We start from the raw sequence: 24,488 nt of genomic DNA, 5'->3' as shown, positions 1-24,488 counted from the left end.
GTCTATCTAGCTGTTTATCTGGGCATTGAAAAATCGGCCCTAAATTAAATAATTATCCGATCGATTTCGAATTGATTCAACATGCAAGTTACGATAAACATTTAATCCTCTGTATATTTGACCACTTTTCTATATCATCACTATCACTACATAGTATAAAACAAAGTCGCTTTCTCTGTCCCTATGTCCCTTTGTATGCTTAAATCTTTAAAACTACGCAACGAATTTTGATGCGGTTTTTTTTAATAGATAGAGTGATTCAAGAGGAAGGTTTTAGTATATAATTTATTAGGTTTTAGACAAAGCGGGCGAAGCCGCGGCCGGTAAGCTAGTAAAATATACGTAAAATATTTTAACCCTTATCTATTTTTCCTATAAATTCTTGTTTTCTAGCCCTCAACTTAAGCCTTCTCGTCATTAATTCTTCAGGAAATAATTAATGAAAATGTTAATTTTAGTACCGCGAAGTCGATACGAAATGGTTTCCTGTAACAAGCAACAAGAAGTAGGCACACAAAACATCCACGTCCTTGCCACTTATCAAATTAGTGTTTCTCGCAGTGAAACCCAACAAAGGAGTTTTTACACTCGATTGCTTTTTTGTAATGTAATATTAGAACCGCTTTTCACGAAACCTCCAGGGTTATCACTTATCGCGCTGTACTGTATAGTTTTTTATAGTCTGTGCCACATTCTCGACCCGTTTAACTCATTTCTTCTCACGCAATATTGATACGGTTGTTTCGAGTTTTGTGGGTGTTAATGTCAAAAAGTTTTTAATAGTCCAAAAAAAGTTTCATTTGCAAAACAATACCTAATAGCTTTATAGCCTTTAATGTGAGGTGCAAAGTAAGACTCAAGGATTTGTAGGGAATTATGTACTTACTAGGGCGCGATGACCTCAAAGTAGCACTTTGTCTTTAGTATCGCGCATAATGATAGCTTTTTATAATTTTACGTTAAAAATTTTAAGGATGGAAGTTGACACTTTTCTTGAATTACCGATGAATATTAAGAATTTTATAAAATTACATAATTGCATGAATAACATGTATGTACATAATAAGTTTATAAAATGTCTGAATAAGATTACAGGTGTACTTGACGAAGGTCGTTTACCCGAGGTCGCTTTTAATGGTTTTAAATATGCTGATACATTCATTAATATATTTGTATATTTAATGAGGAGAATTAATATAAATAGTAAATACTAAAGGAAACAAGAATATAATTGTGGAATTTAAAAGGGTGTGAAATCGTTGACAGTAAAAATTACTTTATAGTGGTTGTCACATACTTTCAAAATGATTACTTTTCTATTGTTATAAATTGCTGTTAGATGTTGATATAATTTATACTTTTTCTCACATATTATCTACATTTACATTGTTATTATTGTTATGGTTAAATCTATTGACGGTAAATTATTCGGTAAAGAAATCGTTACATGATTTTTCCTCTATAAAAAGTGTATAAACTAATCTTATTGATTCAAGCCTAAATCACCCGCTGCTTGTAATTAACAAACTTTTATCTGAAAAAATGAAGATTCACTTTACCAAAGTCAACCCTAGAATCGAAGGGCCTATAAAGATTACCACCACCGTCACTAATGTATAAAGTATAAACTATAATGACCGCGTTTACCGCTTTTTTATATGGAACCGTGAACTGACAACATTCCGTCTACAGGTTTATAGTAGAGAAAAAGTAATTTGTGGAGAAAATATACTGGAATGCAACTAGCCTTCGACGCCTAGATAGAGGAGCGATACTCTCCTGTGAGTTTATAAATGTTTGATTTTATGTTGGTCCTTTTATTAAAATAATAATCCTCAAAATATAGTTTTGTTACGATCGTGTAAATAAGGAAGCTTAGTTGTTCACGTAAGCGTTACCTTAACTTAATTTTATCCTCCTCGTACCTCTATAACTTTAATTTAACCGACTTTAAAAAAAGAGGAGGTTCTCAATTCGGCCTGGATAATTTTCAAGGTATGGTACTATAAATTATTTAAATAGTAAAAGTTAAATGTAATGAAGTGACCTTATCTTTAAAATATGTGAATTAAGCAATGACTATGCAATTTAATACTACATAATTACGAAATGGTTTCGTATTACAAGTATCGTCCATAGTTCACCTTAAATATTAGTACGTATAATTTGACAAATTATATCATAGACTAGCTTCCGCCCACGACTTTGTACGTGCATCTCCGTTTTTCCCCGTTCCCGCAAGAATTTCGGGAAATCCTTTCTCAGCGGATGCCTACGTCCTAACTCCTAACATCTACCTGCATGCCAAATTTCAGCCCGATACGTCCAGTGGTTTGGGCTGTGCGTTGATAGATCACTATATCAGTCACCTTTGAGTTTTATATATATAGATTATGTTATTATATCTAATCTAATCCCCAAATTACATTCCATAAGGTGATGTGTAAAAAATAAAATGAAAAGCTATCTTGGTAGTTGGTACCTAATTTTTTGCACATTAGATATATTTGCCAGCTCATAGATTTCATAAAGTTATAAATGTTGATGCGCTGATAGAAAACAGTCGCAGACAGACATTATACAGAAAACGTAGCTCGTTTGTATTCTTAAGACCTGAACTGCTTAATTAAATAGGACGGTCAGGTTCTACAAGTACAAGTTCATTGGACGACTGGAAAGTATACTCGTTTCATATGAATACGATACTTTTTATCGAAATAAAAACGTGAGAAACCGGTATGTTTCCAGTACAGATTTGTAACGGATTTTATAGTGAAATTGGTTGCAATATTGTACTTTTATTGAGCGGTGAAATGCTTTAGGTGCCAATAAACGTTGGAGCCTGTTGTCAGGTGATGGTCTTTCATCTCTAAGTGGAATATTTTGCTATGTAAAATGTAACCAACGAAGAGTTTGATTCCCTGCAAAATAAGCACTTGTTATGTCTGTGTGATAAAGTACGAAATTATTTTTTTCAGTGATAAATGTAACTCAATTTCCTTATTAACATGGATGAATCACGTATTCTTCTTTGCGTCAATATTCTAAATGCCATTGGCATCATTTTTAACAAATTATTGTGTTATCTTTGTTCAATAAATGGAATTAAACTTCTCTAACATCAAGTGTGAGAAATGTGAGAAATGTGTGAGATTATTTTTTCAAAACGCCAGAACTATTTCTAAAAAGTATCAGGAACTGTAGAACTCAACTGCACGCGATAAGAACTCACATTTTTTTTTGATCTGCTAAAAATGATCTGCTACGGGAAGTTGGCAGATCATTTTTTCAAATGTCGTTTTTTAAGGTAAAAACGCCAGAACTATTTCTAAAAAGTATCAGGAACTGTAGAACTCAACTGCACGCGATAAGAACTCACATTTTTTTTTGATCTGCTAAAAATGATCTGCTAAGTTCACTAACATGTGTGAGAAACAATTTTCAATGTTTATATATTCTAGCAGGTACGTTCTATCAGTTTCTTCGATAATTTCTACTGAACTATTCATTGGCAAGTACGTGAGGTAACTTCAAACACATCTTTCCGTAAACACGGACAAAAGCACATACACTTTTACTACAATTATAACTTCCGATGCAGACAATGCGGCGTTCGCGTGTACCAGATATTATACCGTCTATTTGCATATTATCACGAACGTCGTATGTGAATAATTATATTTTAATCGCTCGATTTCATCACTGCCATCGTGTTTTGATAATGGTATACGCATGCGAACCGATTATCTTTTCTAATTTACGGGAAAGTAAGAGTCGAAAAGAGATCTTCAATTCGATATTGGTGGAATAGATTTCACCTTTTCGTGTTATTTTGGTTTTAACCCTTAATTACTCGCGTCCATATAGTTACACTTACGCTCGCGTGGGGTATATTTAACCCCAATTTTAAAGGTACAATAAAACATATTTTTAATGACATACTTTTATTTTTATTATAAAAATTAGAAAGAGACAACATTGTTCTAAATTATAATACTATTTTTAATCAATATAAATATAATAAACTTTTAAAGATGAAACTTTAAATTTAGTAACTTTTTATTTAATACATTTATCACATATCATAGTGGCATGGTCGTGACAAACTTCCTGGTGGCATTTGGCACATATAAATCTTGTTTTTTTATCCTTTGACCTTGGACAGATATGGCACCTTTTATAAGTTGTCGATGGACCACCTCTGGAAGTGGGGCTAGGATCCTGAACATGAGCATTTTTTAGCCGTTTTTGTATGGCCCTAGGCAGTGTGTTAAATATAACCATAGGCCATATTTTTGTTCGTCTGCCGTAGTTATAGTTAGCACACATTTGGTTGAGTTGTGGTCACTCTGGATCACGTCGTCGACTACCTCATCTTCATCGGAACTATCTATGATGCTTTCTTCGTCGTCTTCCAAACGCTCAACAATCTGGTAGTCAGAAAAAAGCTTATTTGCCATTTTAGGCGTTCTAACCTAAAACAAATAAACATAAAACAAAGATAAGTAAAAAAACGAACCATTTAGTATATGTACTGCACATTATAAAATAAAAATACACATACTCACTCGTCCAAAAAAGTTGCACGAATACTCGCGTGGGGCAATATATACCCCAGACGCGATCTCCTGACACAACCACACGACATGGAGCGGCGCTCGCGAGTGATTCACGGCAGGGGAAGGTATTTAGGCAGCTACTAAGAAAGGCACGCAGGTAGCTTTAAAAATGGCGGAGATACGACGCTTCAAATACGCCGTGGGGTTAGATATACCCCACGCGAGTAATTAAGGGTTAATTATAAAAAGATTTAGATTTTTGGCGAAATATTGATAATTTTATGCATTTGGGGTAGATATTGTTGCTGAAATATGCTTCTTATTAAGGCATGGTCACGAGTTCTGATCATGATCTAAATTGATTTTTGTTTACGAAATACGTATTGAATTAACATAGATTTAATGCTTACGCAAACATCTCCATCAAGCAATGAATCTATAGAAATTTGAAACGCTTTAATACTACAGTTCGTGGAAAATAAATATTTATAAACAAGACGCGCTGAAACAAATGTAAATTCCTATAAATGGACTCTTATAAACTAACCGGGTGTAATCCGGGAAATAGCTTTCACAAACAAGCGTTTACTGAAATAACTCGCTTTAGTATTCAAACGATACAAGTGAGGTAAAGTTTTATATAAAACTATTTTCAACTGAACTTCAAGAAAACGACACACAGGTTCTTAATTAGTGTAAATTATTGAAATTTAAGCTTTGTAACAGATGGTAAAAATCCAACAATCCTCTTCAAAGTGTTATTGGATGGATAAGTATTTGAATAACGATTAATATTTCATTAATTAATCACGACTGTACACTACTGAGTACTACCATTAGTCTATGGTACTACCTACAAAGTTACATAAATATTTTTTTGCATAATTCTTGTGTGTACAACCTGATCTTTTCATCCTTGTTTTCTCGTCAAGGAATAGAGAACACTATTCTGCTCTTTGATATATGGCTACGACGTCTCTAAATAGAAAACATCTCGAAGGAGAAATCATAGCATGTTATATTGTCAATAATTTAACAGAAGTAATGGTGGAAGTTTTGCGTACAAATGATGTTCATTTGGTGTAGTAAAGTGTGAATGTTATGGTTTCTTGATACTATATTTTAGAATATAAAATATATTTATTGTATTGAGGATACGCCATTTACGACTTATTTATAATACGATACGATTTATTTATAAACTTTTACGGTCTTTATTTATGATAAAAAACGATAAATAGGTAAACTTCGTTGTTATAATAACCTACTTGTAATGCAAATATATTAAATAATATAAAAATACATAAAAAAACACTAAAGCAACGTTCAATAGTGTGCTTATAAAATGTGCGTACAATATATTTTATCGAAGCGTGGAAAAAATAAGCCCAGGTATTATGTGGTCAGTGACACATTTAACTTGGCAAATAGCGTATTAAATTCTATATAATATTGTGCTCTATGAAAATGTATATGTACTCATCGTTAATTATTTGCTCAGTTTATCGCGCTGATAAAGTGTAGCGTAACCTGAAATTATTACAGCTACAAATTGAGCAATGCGTAATTTGCATCACAATGACGTTCGCTCTTCTTGTATAATATACATTTGCAATTTTTCTTTCATATAAAACAGTTATTTTCTATAGTGACTGCCTGTAGGGCTGCCGGTGTTTTGAAGTCTACTCATAGTAGTAGGGGAGGCCAAGAGGGGATTTTGGGATTTACTCGAGCGCGTCAGATTACTATAAGGGACGGTACCTTAGCTATTCATTAGTACCTCTAGTCAATATGAGCAGTTATGGTTGGTGGGTGCGCTCAGGGGCCCCGCTGGAAAATTTGAATAATCCATAATTCCCTAAGGTTGAGCTCGAATCGTCAGATTAGCGAAATGGGGACTTCTTATATTGTAATTACCCCCCCCATATATTAATCTGACGCGCTCGAATAATATTACTTTAATTTTTTACCCTTTCTTCATAGCGATTAAATCGCCACTTAAATCGTCAGATTAACGTATACTTTTTTTCAGTGACGTCCTGGAGCATACAAAATATCAATATCTAACGCGCTTGAGTATTTCCAAGCCAATTTTTTTCTTTTTTAAATTAAAAAAAAATCAAAAAACCCTTCCCCACCGCTAAAAGTGAAAACATTATAGGACCTTTTTTTCTCGCTATGGTCTAATCTACCAATTCTAATAGGTTCCCGTGACGCTCGAGTAAATCCACATTTAGCATCCTGGGCTCCCCTACTATAGTCTATTATATCATAACCTTCTTAATTGAATCGGGTACATATCCTATTCTACTCATATTATGAATGGGAAAGTTTGTGTGGATGGATGTTTGATAGTCTTTCAGGATGATCGGATCTGTATGAAATTGAGCCTCACCTAAGTATATATACGAGTGAGATATTAAACAAGTAATAACCATTTATTCTAAAACTTACAGATTGATTTGTGTGCCAAATTTCATCTTTTCAGTTTTGCTTTAAAGAGTACGCTTTCTCATTTTTGACTCAGTTGTAGATTTTCTGATCCATCCCTAGTTTATCAATAGATTTCGTATTCTAGCAATTGGCAGCCCTACGTCTAGCTTTACACTTAGGCGTCATTGTGTTTTGCACAGAAGAAAATAAAGGCTTCGAGTTCAGGTCACCTAGTCTAATTCGGCGGCTGGACTGCTGGATGGTCGCCAAACGTTGTTCTATTGTAAAGTTGCTTGGCTGATGTCATTGACCCCGCGATATGTGTGTCGGTTCGTGACGCATACGGGAGTCTAATTACTTATAATGCGAGCGTATTATAGTTATATGCGCGTGCGTTTTTGTTCCGTCGATCGCTTGACATGTCGTTGTGTATGCTCCAATGAGTTGGTTTGAAGGGAACCGGGATTCCAACTTGTTGTGATAACAATGTACGCAATTTGCATGTGCTTATGTTGGTTTGAAAGAGGCGATGTTTCTTGGTTATTCTTTACGGTGTGTTGAATAAGCAAGAAACGTCGCCAAGATGTTGAAAATTTTATAGACAAGTAGGAACGGTATATACGACACGCTAACAACCTTCGAAGAAGTTAATATTTTACATATTTATGATTAATGTGCAACAACAGCTTGAAATTTTGAAATTAATGAAACTGAAACTTTTTATAAAAAAAAATAGGTACGTTTTATTATTTATTTTATTTCTATTTTCCATTCAATATTATTTACATATAATATATGTACGTGAAGTGCATTTAAACCTTCATACATGTTGTTTTTATCAAGTACCACCGACATCCGAATGCATATCCTGTGTACACCTCGTAATTATGCGCAGGCGCAGATTTGCATTCGCGAAGTAACCATGATTAATCTTATCTTGTTTGTTGGCTATTTGTAAATACAAGTATGTACTTGTAGTCTGTAATAGGCGATATATGCAAATACTTACATTTTATTCTTAATAAGTGCAGAATTCCGTTAAATGTCAAGTCTTATTAAAACCGTTTTAAGAAAATAAATGTCCTTAGCCTTCCTTAAAAAGCCTTAATCCCATTTTATATTATTTGTTTGTACGTTTATTTTATACGTTTGTTTTTAAAGATAAATTCAAATCAGCTAGATTGTAAAAGATGAAATATAATAGCCGAATAACAATGCGTAAAAAGATTATCATATCTTAATCGTATTTTAATATCACACACCTTTATCTGAAGTTATTTTAGTATTATGTAATGTATTAAAAATAAATATTGTGTCGCCACTTTTATAAGGTCCATTCAAGTTTTGATCAAGAGGTAATAAGTATTTCAAACCAACAAAAGTACTCATAGATTTAATTCATAGTCATATAACAGACTTTTAGACCAAGCCTTTACTTCAGTACATCGAGTCCAGGAACGCTTGCTTGTAAATTGTACTAATGCGCTTAGCTGTAGTAAGTTATAGCTACACAATAAAACCGGTCAATTTGAATCGTAATTGTATGTAAATAGAGGTTAGATTGCACAGCGCGAAATTCCACAGTCACAGGCCACAGCTTATCGGCCCGTAATACAGAGCGAACTTAGAATGTGGGTAGTTTTAATTGCCGCATGATAATCTCGAGAATAATTGGGTCAAGGTGTTTCGCTAATGGTAAAAATTGTGTGTTATAACACCCACGCGTTACGCAAGGTGCTTTTATTGGTTTGTTTTTGAATAATAATGGACCGCAATGAAAATAGACGTAAGTTATTTATTGTTTCTTATTTGCATGCGTCGGGGTTACGAGCAATGGTAATGTTATACAGCTCTAGTATGGAATTGTTATACTTTCTCCTGTTTGTCTACTTTAGTAATAAACTTATTGCTAAAACAACATTCAAGATTGAATATTCACTAGTCACTTGCTCCGGCTCCGTATTTTTTCCTCGTCTAGTATTTCAAATTTTATATGTTGTAACGGCCAGTTATACAATTAATAGTACTTATTACTGAAATACAATTGAAATCCACCCTCCGCCCAGTATATCATATTCTGTATGGTTAAACGGCCAGTTATCATACAATTACTATTGAATTGGAATCCACATAAAGCACTTCTTTATTACAAACATTGAGATATTCTCGATTGTGTGAGATTGTATACGGACGTAAGAACGAGTGGGAAGACGCAAACAATTGGATTGTACGGTTTAAAGTGAACGCACAAGTTGCATTGCGTTATGTTAACGTGATTACATTATGTAAATATACGGCCAAGATATTATAGCTACAGGTTTATATGTGTCTTCATCACTTGGAACATGTTTAATATGTGATTTAACAAATTTAATATTTATGAGCAAAACAAGCCTTTATTTAGATTAATAACGTCACGGAATACAGATTCTAGGCGAGCATGATTAATAATTATTTAAAAGAAAATAAGTTATTAACAAAACCGCCTGCCTTTGTATATCATAATAATTAGACTGTGTGTTTGAAATGAGTCTGCGTAAATTAATTAAAAGGAAGACAAAAAGCTATGCATTTAACTTAAACAATAACACTATTAAACTAAGACCGAGAGCAGACTCGTTTTGAAACGAAATGACTGATTCACACTTTCATAATAAATGTCCACCGGCAATCGTAGGCGGAATACAATTGAGCAATTTTTATAATCATGTGGGAGATCGAATTTCACTTTTCCTCAAGGCACTCGTGTCTCGTGGCCTACCGTCTGTTGTCTCCCAGAATGAGAACAATAGACGAATGCATCTGTATGGGTGCTTATGCCTTTGTGTGCAGTGTTATTTTCAGCCATTGTACTCTCTTTACGAGGGTATTACACTGAGAAGTGCGAAGCGATTAAGAATGTCGATAATGCCGCTAAGAAACCGCTTGCAGTTGTTGTACTTGTGTTAGGTTTCATGTTGGAAAATGTACGGCATATATTGTAGTGTTTTTTTTGAGTAAAGCACCTATTGTTTAGTGCTTAGGTAGTATGTATTTGAATGTTATCGCATCTTCAATCGAAGATTGCAATTATTTTTCAATGTCTTTGAAATTAAGATTTACGGCATACTTTCAGATTGATGGTAGTTGAAAGTTTGACTATTTATATAAATAAACAAAATGAAAATTATGGATGAGAATATTTTGAACGTTAAAATACTGCAATGCTATGAAGTATTCCGATAATAGAACTTATAAAAATGATATAAAATTTTAAGGTTAAAAGGTTAATTACTCACAAATCACACTCTATAAACCAATTTCCTAATACATTTTACTCCAATTACAACAGATTTCTAAACGTTGAGTCATGCCTCCGCTTATAAATTAAAAATAACATACCCCATCAAATACCCACATGGCAACAGTTTCAAACCCACACATTGTTTTTTATTTCCATCTGTATTTCTCCGTTGTCTATAGATTATGTATTTAAAAAGGATTGATCTGTACTTTTGTATTGTCAACAGGTACAGAGACAAATGGCGCGAGAGTATGAACAATTAAAGGCGACAGTGGCGACGCTGCAGATGTTCCAGCACGAGGGAGAGAAGGCCATCACACCGCTGAGTGGAAGTTAGTTGTTATTTATACTATTTTAAAGAGTAAAACGATTCCAGATGCATATGGGTGCAAGGCTGGAATGATCATTCGGGGTAGTATAAGGAATCTTCGTAGTTCGCAGTCTTGTTACAAATATTAGACACCAAGAATAAGCAATGTAATATTATGATATAATATCGGTAAGCCCTGCACGTAAATTTAATAAACCAACAGATAATATATTTAAGAATGCTACAACGATACAGAATGCTTTCATTCAAAATTTGCTGTTGCCTTCAAACATAATGGCTGCCCATACAAGGAACTTTATATTTTAACTACACCGAAGCAAAATAAAACTTAAATGAATTATTGTTATTAATATTCTTAGACTTACGGGTGTAAAGGCAATGTTAATACTTAATGAAATAAATCAATTAGATTATCATAAAAGAAGCCAAACAAGGTCTAGCTTAAAAGAAACGCTAGGTTAGTCACACGCTAATGAAGGGAAAAAATTGCTGCATAAGATTCATTACTGGCTATATACGGATAAGAAATTGACGTCACATTACATGAGTTTAGCTTGGTTTACATACATTCGTACGAATAAATAAATTGTGTATTTGTAACTTGATACGTGCTGCCTATCACGTAAATTTTTTGGTGCAAGGGTTATGGGCATAAACTTATTTATTTACCTTAATTGATGTATGCCTTGCGAAAATTTGTATACGTGTAGGTACGTGAAAGAATGTATGTTGTTCAGTATTGCTAATACTGTTAAATCAATTTGACTGAAATTCTTGCTGCGATATTGACCAGAAATAGGCTTCTTGAGATTTATAGATTGCACGATGTGCTTGTTAGCGACCATAACAAATTATACTTGAGTTATCTCTGCAACGATCATAACGGTATCATTTTTTCCTACAAATATATTCTACGAAAATAAATTCTATCAAATTAATCAGATAGGATTAAAGCTGATTCTAATAAATAGATGGCTTGGTTTGCGTTCAAACGGCAAGACTGAGCTGTTAATTGTTCCTCCCAGACCTGTTAATGCGCATTGCGCACACTAATCTCTAGTAATTTCATCCTCTTGTAAGGTCAAAGTACGAAGTAATTGACGTTGATTGAACCGTTCTGTACTGGGTATTATAAGACGATTGGCGACTTCTGCTTTAATGATCCTATAAAGTGCTGCAGTTATTTGTGTTGTTGGAATAAAGGAACATTGAATTTTATGAGAGCATTGTTGGGTTGAAAGATTTCTGGTTTTAGTGTGTTGGTTTTAATGATAAATTGCGACAGCGCATAAAATATTAAATAGGAATATTTTGAAACTCCGGTTTAAATTATAATTCAAATGTCTTCTTATAATCCAACAATAAATCGGCGTTAAAAAAGTAATTGCCTTTGTGTCTCACGTAAGATGATAATTTTCAATTGTTTGTTTTCTTTGTACATAGAAATAGTGACAAATTGTACAATTTATTTCTCAAAGTATCTATCATAAGATTAATTGGTCTGCGAGCTTTTTCTAATGATTGCTCTATCGAATTTATTCGTTCAAGTATTCCTGATGCACATCAGACAATACATTCACATATTATAAGCTGATGCATTCAGGTGCTACAAGTGAATCGACGATTAATTGTATTCAAAATAAAATAATTTTATTGTCGTCACTAATTAGCGATAATGTATTCTCCTGTTACTTGACCCGAATCTTAATTCTGGTCCCTCCGAGGAACAATGGCTTATCGCCTCACCTATATAGGTGTGTGGGATGACACTACATCGCTATTGATTAATTAGAATTGTACTCTCATTGTACTCGATTTGTTTGTACTTACGTCATTGTTCTTTCGGCCGCCCGTGCGTCTATTGATTCTCGCAATTGTATCATTTTAAAAGGATATCCGATATTTTTCGTTGTCTGCGGTTAATTGTTTAGATGTTTATTGGGTATCAATTATCATGCATCGAAAATTTATATAGGATTGTACTTAGATATTATGAAGTTATGGAAATGATACTGTTGCGTATATGTACACATTGTTTTTATCGCATCGACACAATGGCTGGTACATAGTTATGTCTGTTGGTACTTGTTCATTCAATACTTTGATATAGGATTTAAAAATTTCAATGAAAACTATTAGTAAACAACCGAAACAGTTCAATTAGTAATAGTTGAAACATCTTCTGCTATATTTATTTTATCTCGTTACGATGATGTAAGCCGGACACAAAATATACTACAAATTGCGACGCAATTAAAGTTAATATGGTATCATGTTTATTCAAGTCGATTGCATCAATTTCGAAACAGTTGAATATCGAGCAAAGTTTGAAAGGTAATCTAGTGAAATGTCAGCAAGGGACCTGAACTTTCTGTTCCGTGTCGATCACGATTTCGCACGCTGCGGCCCGCAGATCAGATATAGCCACTTTCCAATCTCTTGTGCCACCTTGTACTGTCCTATCGAGATTGTTAGAACACGAGCCTGTTGTCACAAATTAGTTGAATAAATTTGATGCATCAATTGTAAATGTTATCGCTGTAAAAGTTTGTTGTGTCAATGTTTATATATTTTATGATTCGGTATCGCGATAAAAGGATGTAAATTACTCCTCATTAAGACCTTCCTTATAACGCGATAGTTCTGTAGAACTAAATGTCATAATGACATTGACATTTCACGCATATGCATCGTCAATGTGTTTAAAAAATCGTGTTTAAATAAAACAGCATCTAACTGTTTTATCTTGAATTTTAAATTGATATGATTAACGATAATCTGCGAATTTATTTCGAAATGATAGAACACGCGATGCAGATGCTTGACACTAAATAATGGCTTACCATATATCTGTGGTCATTTGTTGGAACACGTTAACCACATTTGTTATTTTATTAATAGGGTAAAAATATCAGGGCAAAATAACGAAATGCTTAAATAATAAATAGCCTCAAATGGTGCGTATTGGGCTGGATTTGCTCCGAGTTTAAGATTTTATCAACGGTCTATGATTAAAAAACTGTGTCCAATTGATTTACTACTTCGTGGAAGTGCATGGTATACTGCTAGATAATAAAAACGTTATTGTCGATGTAGCTTTGTAATTTCCGGCCTAACTTAACGGATATCTTGGTTTTATGATCATAGAATTTACCGTTCATTAATTGTATAGGCTTTTATTACATTGAATGCATTGGAAGAGAGAAAATGTGATATAACCTTCAGTGCAGGCACCAATGAACGTCATTTTATAAGCCTTTATTATACCTTATCCAAGACGCTATTAAAATTAACAGCTTCACTTATTATGTAGTTAGATTTATATAATGTATACGAATTAAAAGTAAGAAACATACAACTATAATAGTAAGTTATACTATTGTGTGATGAAAATATAGAAGTACTTGGCGAATTTTCCTCTAGCCCATAAGTATCTTCCTCTAAGATTTTACTATTTTTACTGTTACTAGAAAACTTTACCCAAGGATTGTCCTTTCGCGATCATGCTAAACTAAAGCGACACAGATTGTCAGATAAAGCGGCTGGTCTTTTGTTGGCGCAACGTATTGCGCTCCGTCTTGAACATTTACTTTCGAAGGTGCAAACGCAATCCAGTTTACCGTCCACTTTCAGAGTCGTAATGTAGCAGTAATGTTATTTACATTGTACACGCATGCTTGACCTCACGGTGGTTCTACGAAGCGGTGTGACCGTGTTTTGACCGCTGAGGCTTTTTTTTTGTTTTGTACTAAGTGGGCACGTGACCTGTTCCTAATAGAACTACATATTTGGTATATATATTATTTATTCTATGAAAGATCACAATAATTTTTCTGTAAAATCGAATGAAATTACGAGCTCGCAGATTATTTTCAAAGTTACTTCGTAGTCCCTCTAAGTCGTAAAATGTATTTATTACTTTATAATTTGCAGTGTGTTTACGGAACCTTGTATAGCAAGCAAAATATAAAGTGTAAATAAGTGTCAACCGCTCCATTATTAAATGATAATAACCACGGTAATACAGCTTGCGGTTGATTTAATGGCATTCCTGTCTCCCACGCATTCATACAATTCAATTCTTGCTTAACACAAAAATGTAATAACTATGTCAGTGTGGGTGTTCCTACTTGGTGCAGAATTCTCTAGAACCTTCGAGAGGGCTTGACTGATGACCTAGCTGTTAAGTGTCATCCCGGAGATAGCTCATCTGTTGTTTTATATGATACGGAAATGTGGACGCCAAATATGAACTTAATTATAAAAAATTTCGGGGAAATGCCTTCAAATAAACATAAGATTAGCACGTAAAGTGGCACACGATAAAAATGTTTTGTCTGCTGCTCATTAAATTTTAAAGGAATAAAATTTAAGATGGGAAAACCTTTGTCACATTTGTGAATTGCTTTATTGTTCTGAAGAGATTGTAGATTTTAAAAAAGATTTTTAAAAAACATCTTGTCTTCGTTGTATCTTGATGTTCTATCTTGTAACACTTAACTAGTATTTTATCATTATATTTATTGTAACCATCTTAACAAAAAATTTTATTATTATTTTCTATACGATATCAAAGTAACAACGACAAAGGCGACTTGAAAACTTTTTTCACACTTAAACTTTTCTGCGAATACCTCACAATGCAGTAATTAACTTAAATAGTGGTGAAATGTTTTAAAATCCTCAATTACCTTGTTGATTAAGTGCAAAATATGCGAGGTCGGTATTCGAGTGAACTGCACTTTTTCACTCTGGGACCTGTTAATGGTGTTTTAAAGTAACGTTTATTGGACGTGTATTCTTAAGACATTTATCGGTATCCGGTTTTCCGAAACGAGACTGAACTGCTCTACTTGAGTCATCGTGCAAACGTAGGACTAATATCTTTAAGGAGTTATAAAAGTTTAGGTAGCAGGTCATTATTCAGTTGATGACGGATGATGTTGATTTTTGTTATGATGATGGATGCAGTATGATGTAAGGAAATTTAGCCCATAAAACTGATGCATCTACCAGGTTAAAGATATCTGTATAATAGTTTGACTATATATTATATTAACAATGCTTCTTAACTATAGATTCAAGAAAGTTGGTAATTCACCTAGAAAGACGTTGACGCTAATGCTCAATATTTTCAATCAAGTTTTTCAGCTAGCTTTTAATTAGTTATTTATTTAAACTTGTCTCTAAGCTGCCTTAATAAGTTATTTATTTAAACAAGTCTCTAAGCTGCCTTAATAAGTTATTTATTTAAACATTCATCTCCCGCAGACCTAGAAGACCTACCAACACGCGACCAGATATGGGCGCCCGCGCCGCACGAGCTCGACCCCGACATATGGCCGCCACCGCCCGACAGAGATCCCAACGCGTGGCCACCGCCCACCAGTGTTGAACATAAGTATGTGGATATAATTAAATATATTAGTATTTTTGTGTGATAGCTTTTGAATCGTAACAATGGGGGAAAAAACGTAATAATATGCGGGATTTTATCCAGGTTTTGGAGTAAAGATGAACTTAAAATCGTACAGACTTCGCTTTTAATAAAAGTAGCAAAGTTTTTTTCAAGATGTAAATATGTTATTCGCGTAAATTTACATTATCTTTTGCATGCATTCCTATTCACAGACCTCTGTTAAGTCAGATATTTGTTTATATTTCGACAAACTATTTCGATAGATTTTAACTTAACCGAATTTCCAAAAGTTGAGCTCCTTTCTTGTTAAGAGGGAAAACTCAATCTTCATTAACACAGCAAAGTGCAGCTAATCATTTGCAGTTTCTAAACTAATCCTACTCTTGAACAGAGGCCCACCAGCAATGAAGTCAGCCCGCAACAACGTGCGCAACAACCGTACGGCGGACAGCAAGAAGCCGGCGCCGAGGAACGCTACCACATCGCAGAGGAAGACGTCCGATGTACGGAACCCGAAGATAAACACGAATAAGGCACATAGCGGTGAGTTTTTGGGACATTCCTCTATACTTTTCCAACAGAGGTCTATCAGCAATGCTGGAATAAACTTGACTTTGTATTTGGTTTGGGTTCGTTTTATTGTTAAATATACTTTTGGACAACCACGTCGTACCATTAATTTTATTTATTTGTTAGCGTGAATTGGTAAAGTAATAAATATTCTTACTATGTATATAATAATAAATCGATTTCAAAGATATAAAGATTTCTTCTTATAATATTGAGATAAATCGATAAAATTATATCTATTACTAGAACTTTATCGTTCACGTTGTGAATAAAAAAGAACAAATTTATGTATCAGTAAATGGATCGAACCAGCCTGAGAGCTCATGCAAAAAACTTCCGTGATATAATAAAAGGTATTTATATTGAACGATTTAAACGTTGTAAATGTACCTTTTTCATTGAATAAAAATCGAAAAGTTTTTCTACTTATAATGACGTACACCCATTATAATAAACTATTTTAAGATCCTACACAATAATCGAAAATTTCATATCCATATTTGATAGACATATTCTCAACAACAATAGGCAACGAAAAACCCATGTATACTGAAGTACTCAAACACAGACTGTTTTCCATTACGTCTTTTCTACAAAGAATTAGGTCGGTACGCACAACAATAGATATTCCTTATTAATTCACTACCGTCTCTACAGGCGATAGGAAAAATGCAACAATACATTCTCATGAGACATACGTTACCAAATCGAACGGTTGCGCTCGAATAACTTCGCCTAGCTCGTAATGAAGTCATTATGTTATGATCATTTTTTAAGGAGCGGTTGTTGATAATTTGTATCCGATTCGATATACATCGTTATGGTTATTAGATACGTAATCGCTTTATTGTTATTATTTATTATGACTGATAATTCGGCTATTCAGAATCTTAATATGTGCTTATCAGGCCGTGCAATTCATGCCCTTTTGTGATTTCGAGAAACTGCTTCCTGAATATATCGGAAACAGTGACAAATTTGAAATTCATTATCTTTTTCAATTGCGGTTGCACCATAGCGAATCTATCAAATTGATTTTAGAGTTTTCTGTTAGAAAATATTTTTTGTTACCGAAGCTTGCCTAAAAAATCTTTTATTTGAAGTCTAGCTGGAATATAGGCATGCTATTATTATTGCAATAAAAACCCGGTTTGTCTCTACCAGTTAATATTAACAAAAGATTGAAATAAGTGAAATATAAACTACAACAAGACAATGACATTGACCATTCAAAATAACATTTTATTCCAAATAAACATTTTTTAATTAAAAGATCTCGATTTTTGTGTAAACAACTGGTGCACCCTTTGCTTTGGGAAAAATATATTTAATAATATTATCTTCTATTATATTTAAATATTTTATCTGACACAAGAAAATGTATGATTTCGCCGTTTGCAAACATTGTTGCCAGTTTGTAAACGCTCGCAATTGTTTGCGATATATCTATCACAAAAATACAAACTACAAGCTTATTTTATTTTCTTCAAATTTTGCAGCAAAAACGAAAGAAACAAACAACAAGGATCACAGCAACAAGGACAAACAGGACAGGGACAACAACAACGGGGATACAGACGACGAGAAACACAACAAGGAGGATGAAAGGCGGTTCGAGCCGCCCTCCGCCGCGGACGGTGATCTGGTCGACATGCTGGGTGAGTAGATAGATATAGCAGCAACAACAATAGCAACAAGCAACGAGGATCACAGCAACAAGGACAAACAGGACAGGGACAACAACAACAGTGACACAGAAGATCTGGTCTGGCTAACCTAATGGATATTGCAGCAACAACGATAGCAACAAGGAGCACAGCAACAAGGAAAAACAGGACAGGTACAACAATATGTAGACATGATACTAGATAGCTTTGGATTAACAAACTTAAGATTTTATGACGCAATTGTAAAGATGGTAACGTAAAACGGAACATAATATAACGGAAATACAAAGATACCGAGATAGATGCGGAAATGTGAGATAGGATAACATTTGTCATCGCTTAGAGAAAGTAAGATCTGATTAAATGCGCCTCTACAATATAGCTGATAACAATAATATTGGTACTTTCAAATATTTTCTACGACTGTATTACATCTATCAATAACTAAGTTTCAAATTTATTTTGTTCTATACTGTTATAAAAACATCGAAACAAGAAAAAAATATCCAACTGCATTCGATGTTTTTTGAAAAAATCATTGTAATTAGAATTATCTTACCTTAAACACTTGCTTATTCAAAAGCAACTTTTATGCGTTTTACTGAACTATATAATAGCTTACAATATTGAACATTAAGTTGAAATACAAAAAAAATCTGTTTTTTTTCCAATTCATACACTAATTTATAAAATATCGTTACAGAAAGGGACATAGTACAAAAGAATCCGAACATAAGGTGGGACGACATCGCCGATCTGTCAGAAGCGAAACGGCTCTTGGAGGAGGCGGTCGTGTTGCCCATGTGGATGCCGGACTTCTTTAAGGTATAATATTTAATTTATATTCAACTTTAATTAAGATGTTTTCAAAGTTATAGACGCGCTCCAGCGTGCACATATTATCTATAATATCTATAAACAAGCACTGCTTCGCGGGGCTCCTATAACTACTATTGTGTAGTTAAAAAAAACAACGAACCTAACCTAACACACTCCCTTATCAAAAACAACTAAATGCTAAATGACGTTCAGTCAACAACTTGACGAGTAGTCGTTTAGTCATTCAATGAACGCGCTAGTCAAATAGCAGATTCAACCAGATGACTGCGACAGATATCACATCACCACTATTTATACAAACAAAAAATATTTATTTAAAGGTAGGTAGTTAACAAATTCCTATAATTTTTCAGGGAATACGTCGACCCTGGAAAGGCGTACTAATGGTCGGTCCGCCTGGTACAGGAAAGACGATGTTAGCTAAGGCAGTCGCTACTGAATGTGGGACGACGTTTTTTAATGTTTCATCGTCCACACTTACTTCTAAGTACCGGGGCGAGTCGGAGAAATTAGTGAGGCTGCTGTTTGAAATGGTTAGTATTTTATATTATTAATTAGCTATAAATGTTTCTGTAAAATTGTTCAACATGCTGCTTGTCGCTCCATGCAAGATGGCAGCAGATTGCAGCAATAAGAGAATAAAAACAGCTACAAAAAATGCAGCTACAAATGTAATTCATAATACTTATAAGAATGGAAAAAAAACAGGGGGAAGATTAATTTTTATTTTTTATATGCTTCATAATGGTCACAGAGAATAAGAGAAAATAGTATGAGTGCTCGTCATTAACAATAAGAGGAAGGATTTAGGAGATTAGACATATTTTGTTATACGCATATTAAATTTTCGGTCATTACACTGCAATTTAACTAACATTTAGTTAGAGTTTAAAATAAAATGTGTAAAAAAAGGCCTGACACTACAGAGTGTACCAGTAGTTATAACATAGCTTGTCGTTATAGCGCGGCGTCAGGCTAGCGCTCTGTTGTTGTTCTCTGCTCATCTTATACAAATTTAAATTAATTTATTTCTGTGATATTTGATTGATCTTGAATATCCTGTATCACTCGATCTTTAGCGTGTGTACTAATATGAATTAATCGATCTTTTTGTTCTTTATTTGTTTACTAGCTTACCGCCCGCGGTTTCGCCCGCGTTTTTTAAGAAAAACCCGCATAGTTCGCGTTCCCGTGGGATTTCCGGGATAAAACCTATCCTATGTGTTAATCCAAATTTCCTTCTATATGTGTGCTCAATTTCATTGTAATCGGTTCAGTAGTATTTGCGTGAAAGAGTAACAAACACACACATACACAACCTCACAAACTTTCGCATTTATAATATTAGTAGGATTTTTTTTTCAAAGATATCCAGATATTATAATGAACTTACTTTATTTTTGTGTAGTGTGTTTGAAATGGTTCTTTGTTACTCTCAAATAAAGAATTTGTAGTGTGTGTTATTATTCGCAGTAATTGAATATTGTAAATTCAGCGGCTTGTGGCGCGTCGAATGGCGACACTCCTGCGAGAGCCAGTCGCCTGCCACTCGCCTGCCACTCGCCTACCTAAGTTAACGTGTAATAAAGTAGTTCAGCATATCCGGTATTTAATTTGAAGACCCCAGCCTCTGTACACTAAAAATTTATTTATTATAATTTATTATTATTTATTTATAATTTTTGATTGCAGGCGAGATTCTACGCGCCGTCCACGATATTCATAGACGAGATAGACTCGCTGTGCTCGCGGCGCGGCTCGGACAGCGAGCACGAGGCCTCGCGCCGCGTCAAGTCCGAGCTGCTCGTGCAGATGGACGGGCTCGGCTCCGCTACCGATGAGCCCGCTAAGGTATAATACATAAATAATAAATTAAAAAAAAATGTAATTTGAGTTCGCTAAGGGCGGCCGTACACGGACCGCTTCAAGCAGTTGAGACCGACGGCTTGAAGCCGCGACCGCGCGGTGAACTATTGACATTCATTCACTGCCGTACACGGCTCGAGCAGTCTGTGTACGTCGCTCAGCCGATAACTGCTCGAGCCGCCCGTATACGGCCGCTCTAAGACCAACTTAATATAAGACAATACACTCACATATTCGTACATACACACGCATACGGGCACACACGCATATACACACGCTGTATGCCTGAAATTTGAATACTTACCTTGTTCTTATACTTGTTTTAATCTCTGTTTTGTTACTTTTGTTTTTGTACTTATTTCACTGTAAATAGTAAGTAGGTAGAGCCAATTTAATAGGCAACATTTGACGTCTATCAATTTTATCTTCATAGGGTGGTAACCTGCATAAAAACATCGATTAAAGTGAATTAATCGATACGGACTTAAAACATTTGTCAATCGAACTTGAAACACATGTCAATAATTTATGATAATTTTTATTCCCAAGTAATCAATGCATTCGATTCTAGATGTCTGATTTTGATTTTTAGAGTAACGTCTCTGGTATTTAAAAAGAAAAAAGGTTTATTGACACAAAATTGTAGCGACGTCAGTTCTTTAAATCAGAAATTGTTTATTATGTTTAGAATGGTTTATCAGTAAAATCAAATCCTAAAATTACTTATATAAGTCATTATTATAATAAATATGTCATCGTAATTGAAAAAAGTAAAGCAAATGTGCAGTTCTAACAAAACGAAATATCATGTTATTCTATGTTGTCGTTACTAGGTTACGTTGTTGAATTTTGTTGAACTGTCAAATGTTGCCTATTAAAATGGCTCTACTATAGTACTTGAGGCGATCCGCGATCCTTGAGTTTAAATTGTGATATTTTAATACATACTCAATGAATGATTTTATTTATTGAATAGATAGATGCAGAATAATTGAAATTTGAATTAAATGGGTTTGATTGTTTTCAAGTAACAATGTGCATATAAAATCATTTTTTTATACGCCCCGTCTTCGCCTGTGGTACATGTTTACGTTTTATCTCGATAAGAACCATCCTCGTACTTCACGGAATATTATAAACAAAAAGAATTACGAAATTGGTACAGCCGTTCTCGAGTTATACACTAACACATTTTGCGATTCATTTTTATATTATAGATTTAATAATTTTAACCTACAACCACCCATTACAGGTAGTAATGGTGCTAGCAGCGACCAATTTCCCCTGGGACATAGACGAGGCGCTCCGGAGACGACTCGAGAAAAGGATATACATTCCGCTGCCCACACAAGAGGGCAGGGAAGCCCTACTAGCCATTAACTTACGGGAAGTCAAGGTAGACCAGGAGCTTGACCTGCGGGCTATTGCCAAGAAACTGGATGGGTACTCCGGAGCGGATATCACTAATGTCTGCAGGTATAGAAGAATTTTGTATGAGTTTTGTGACAAATGTTCGATAAAAAGATTTAATCAGTAGGTTTTAATCAGAAAGAAATGTTAATATATGTAATAACTCAGGCCCCGGAATCACAGACACAATAGAAAATCTATTGTGTCGTGGACCGATCGGGCCGTTCGGGGCTCAATGGGTTAAAAGTATGTTAAATTATAATTTTATTTTACTTAACACGCATGTACGCACCTACAAACGTGTTTTGTCTCCAATTAACTGTTCATGGTTTAAAAATAAATACAGTTTAATACAATGTTTAGCTTTCTGTTAGTATAATTTTCATGGTTGGATTGGATATGTTCCTTCGATTGTCACCTACAAATATACAAATTTACCTCTTTATATACTAAATTACTAGTATAATAAAATAGCGATTTTTTTTGTATCAATAAGCAAATCCGCGTTATAAAGCTTGTAAATAGATAGACAATGACCCTAATAACTCCTAATTAATTTCACAGGGATGCATCAATGATGTCGATGCGTAGAAAAATCGCCGGTCTCAAACCGGAGCAAATAAAGCAGCTTGCCAAGGAGGAACTCGACCTGCCAGTCACCAGACAAGACTTTGTGGAGGCCATCGCAAAATGTAACAAGTCGGTCTCGAAGGGCGACATCCAGAAATACCTCACGTGGATGGACGAGTTCGGCTCCTCCTGATTGACGTAGAACAATTATTATCTGTGGACAATTGTCACTTCGAACATAGAGAACAGAAATGGCGCCAAAGTTTACCTGACAAAAAATTAAAACTGAAATTGCAAGAAATGTTTTAATGTGGATTATATCGATAAATTTACACAAATGACAATGACAGAAAAAAAGAATACGCGCCATTTTATAAACGATGTTTCGTCGCCATTTTGATTGTTCTCTATCGCTCAGAAGTATTCCCCAACAGACGGTGTCAGACACGATTGAAAGTTCAAGTATTTAAAAATTGCCTTATAGGATAAGTCGCGAAACAGACTGTTTCAGTATTAAACAATTGTACAGTGGCATAGGAAAATAAATGCATCCGTTAAAAGTATAGTGTATGATACATTCCAATTGGGACATTGACTTAACTACACGAAAATAATAATATTGTGAGCTTATAGATGTGTCGTATTAAGTTTTATCATCGAAACCATGCCATTTATTTATTTAACATTTTTTATCATGTATCAGTTAGGCATTTTTACATAAATATAAGAAAAATCACCAATGCATTTATCTAAACATATTGCCGATTTTAAATTCAGGTGTAATATTATGTAACGATACGACATATCCCGCTATAAGTATTAGATTTTGTACCACACAAGCACAAAATACAATAGAATACAATCACGTAAGTTAGAGCCCTTCGAAATCATAAGATCTGTCGTCACATTTCGTCTTGTATTTATTCATCGTGATCTTTGTACTTAATTTAGCGTGTAATGAGATTCATAGTTTAGTATAATTTTATGCCATAACTAATTTATAATTGTATGTTTATAGATATTTTTTATAATTTTTTCAAGTATGTTTATATGAATGAGAGAAATATTTTGGCATGTAACTAATGCTCGCTCAATTTCAATTAAAATTATGTATGTTATTATAATGTTTTAGCTAAATCCTAACGTGGTTTTTGTTTCACACTCAAGTCTTCTCCTTATTTTTGGCTGTAATGTGATCGATAACAACGATTTACAAGAGCATTTTTTCATTTTTAATAACTTGCATCTTAATAAAATAATGTTAGATTTAGATTTACATTCAAATAAAAAATACAAAATTTATAATCTTGATAAATGAATATAATTTTAACATTATATTGGAAAAGAATTAATATTTTTGCATCCATTGTAACTTCTGTTTATTAAAAACAAAATAAAGAAACTCCAAAACCACAAAATAGTTTTATTTTGTCAACCTTTGTATCGTATACATGAGATGACAAAAAATTATATAATTAACTATCTTTCTGCCTGTGGTTTCGTCCGCTTAGTCTTAGACTACGCGTACGAAGAAAACCCG

General features: G+C 34.1%; 1 protein-coding gene across 1 annotated transcript in view; it reads left to right on the top strand.

Annotated features, from left to right (window-relative positions):
* Window positions 1–24,360, top strand: part of Kat60 (katanin p60) — a 28,805-nt gene extending 4,445 nt beyond the window's left edge. Inside the window, exons 2-10 of the mRNA XM_090113517.1 lie at window positions 10,502–10,607; window positions 15,878–16,007; window positions 16,417–16,568; window positions 18,095–18,253; window positions 18,966–19,087; window positions 19,456–19,635; window positions 20,795–20,953; window positions 22,221–22,444; window positions 22,943–24,360. Coding sequence (XP_089969643.1) covers window positions 10,502–10,607; window positions 15,878–16,007; window positions 16,417–16,568; window positions 18,095–18,253; window positions 18,966–19,087; window positions 19,456–19,635; window positions 20,795–20,953; window positions 22,221–22,444; window positions 22,943–23,141 — 1,431 coding nt within the window. The 3' untranslated portion in view covers window positions 23,142–24,360. The remainder of the gene's footprint in view (window positions 1–10,501; window positions 10,608–15,877; window positions 16,008–16,416; window positions 16,569–18,094; window positions 18,254–18,965; window positions 19,088–19,455; window positions 19,636–20,794; window positions 20,954–22,220; window positions 22,445–22,942) is intronic.
* The last annotated feature ends 128 nt before the right edge of the window (window positions 24,361–24,488 follow it).

Source organism: Colias eurytheme, chromosome 20, assembly GCF_061535395.1.
Source record: "Colias eurytheme isolate Ceu_HAF_F1 chromosome 20, ilColEury1 Martin Lab GWU primary, whole genome shotgun sequence".
In the NCBI taxonomy this organism is placed as follows: Eukaryota; Metazoa; Arthropoda; class Insecta; order Lepidoptera; family Pieridae; genus Colias; species Colias eurytheme.
Note: the sequence above shows the minus strand (reverse complement) of the source record. Positions and strands in the feature narration are given on the sequence as shown.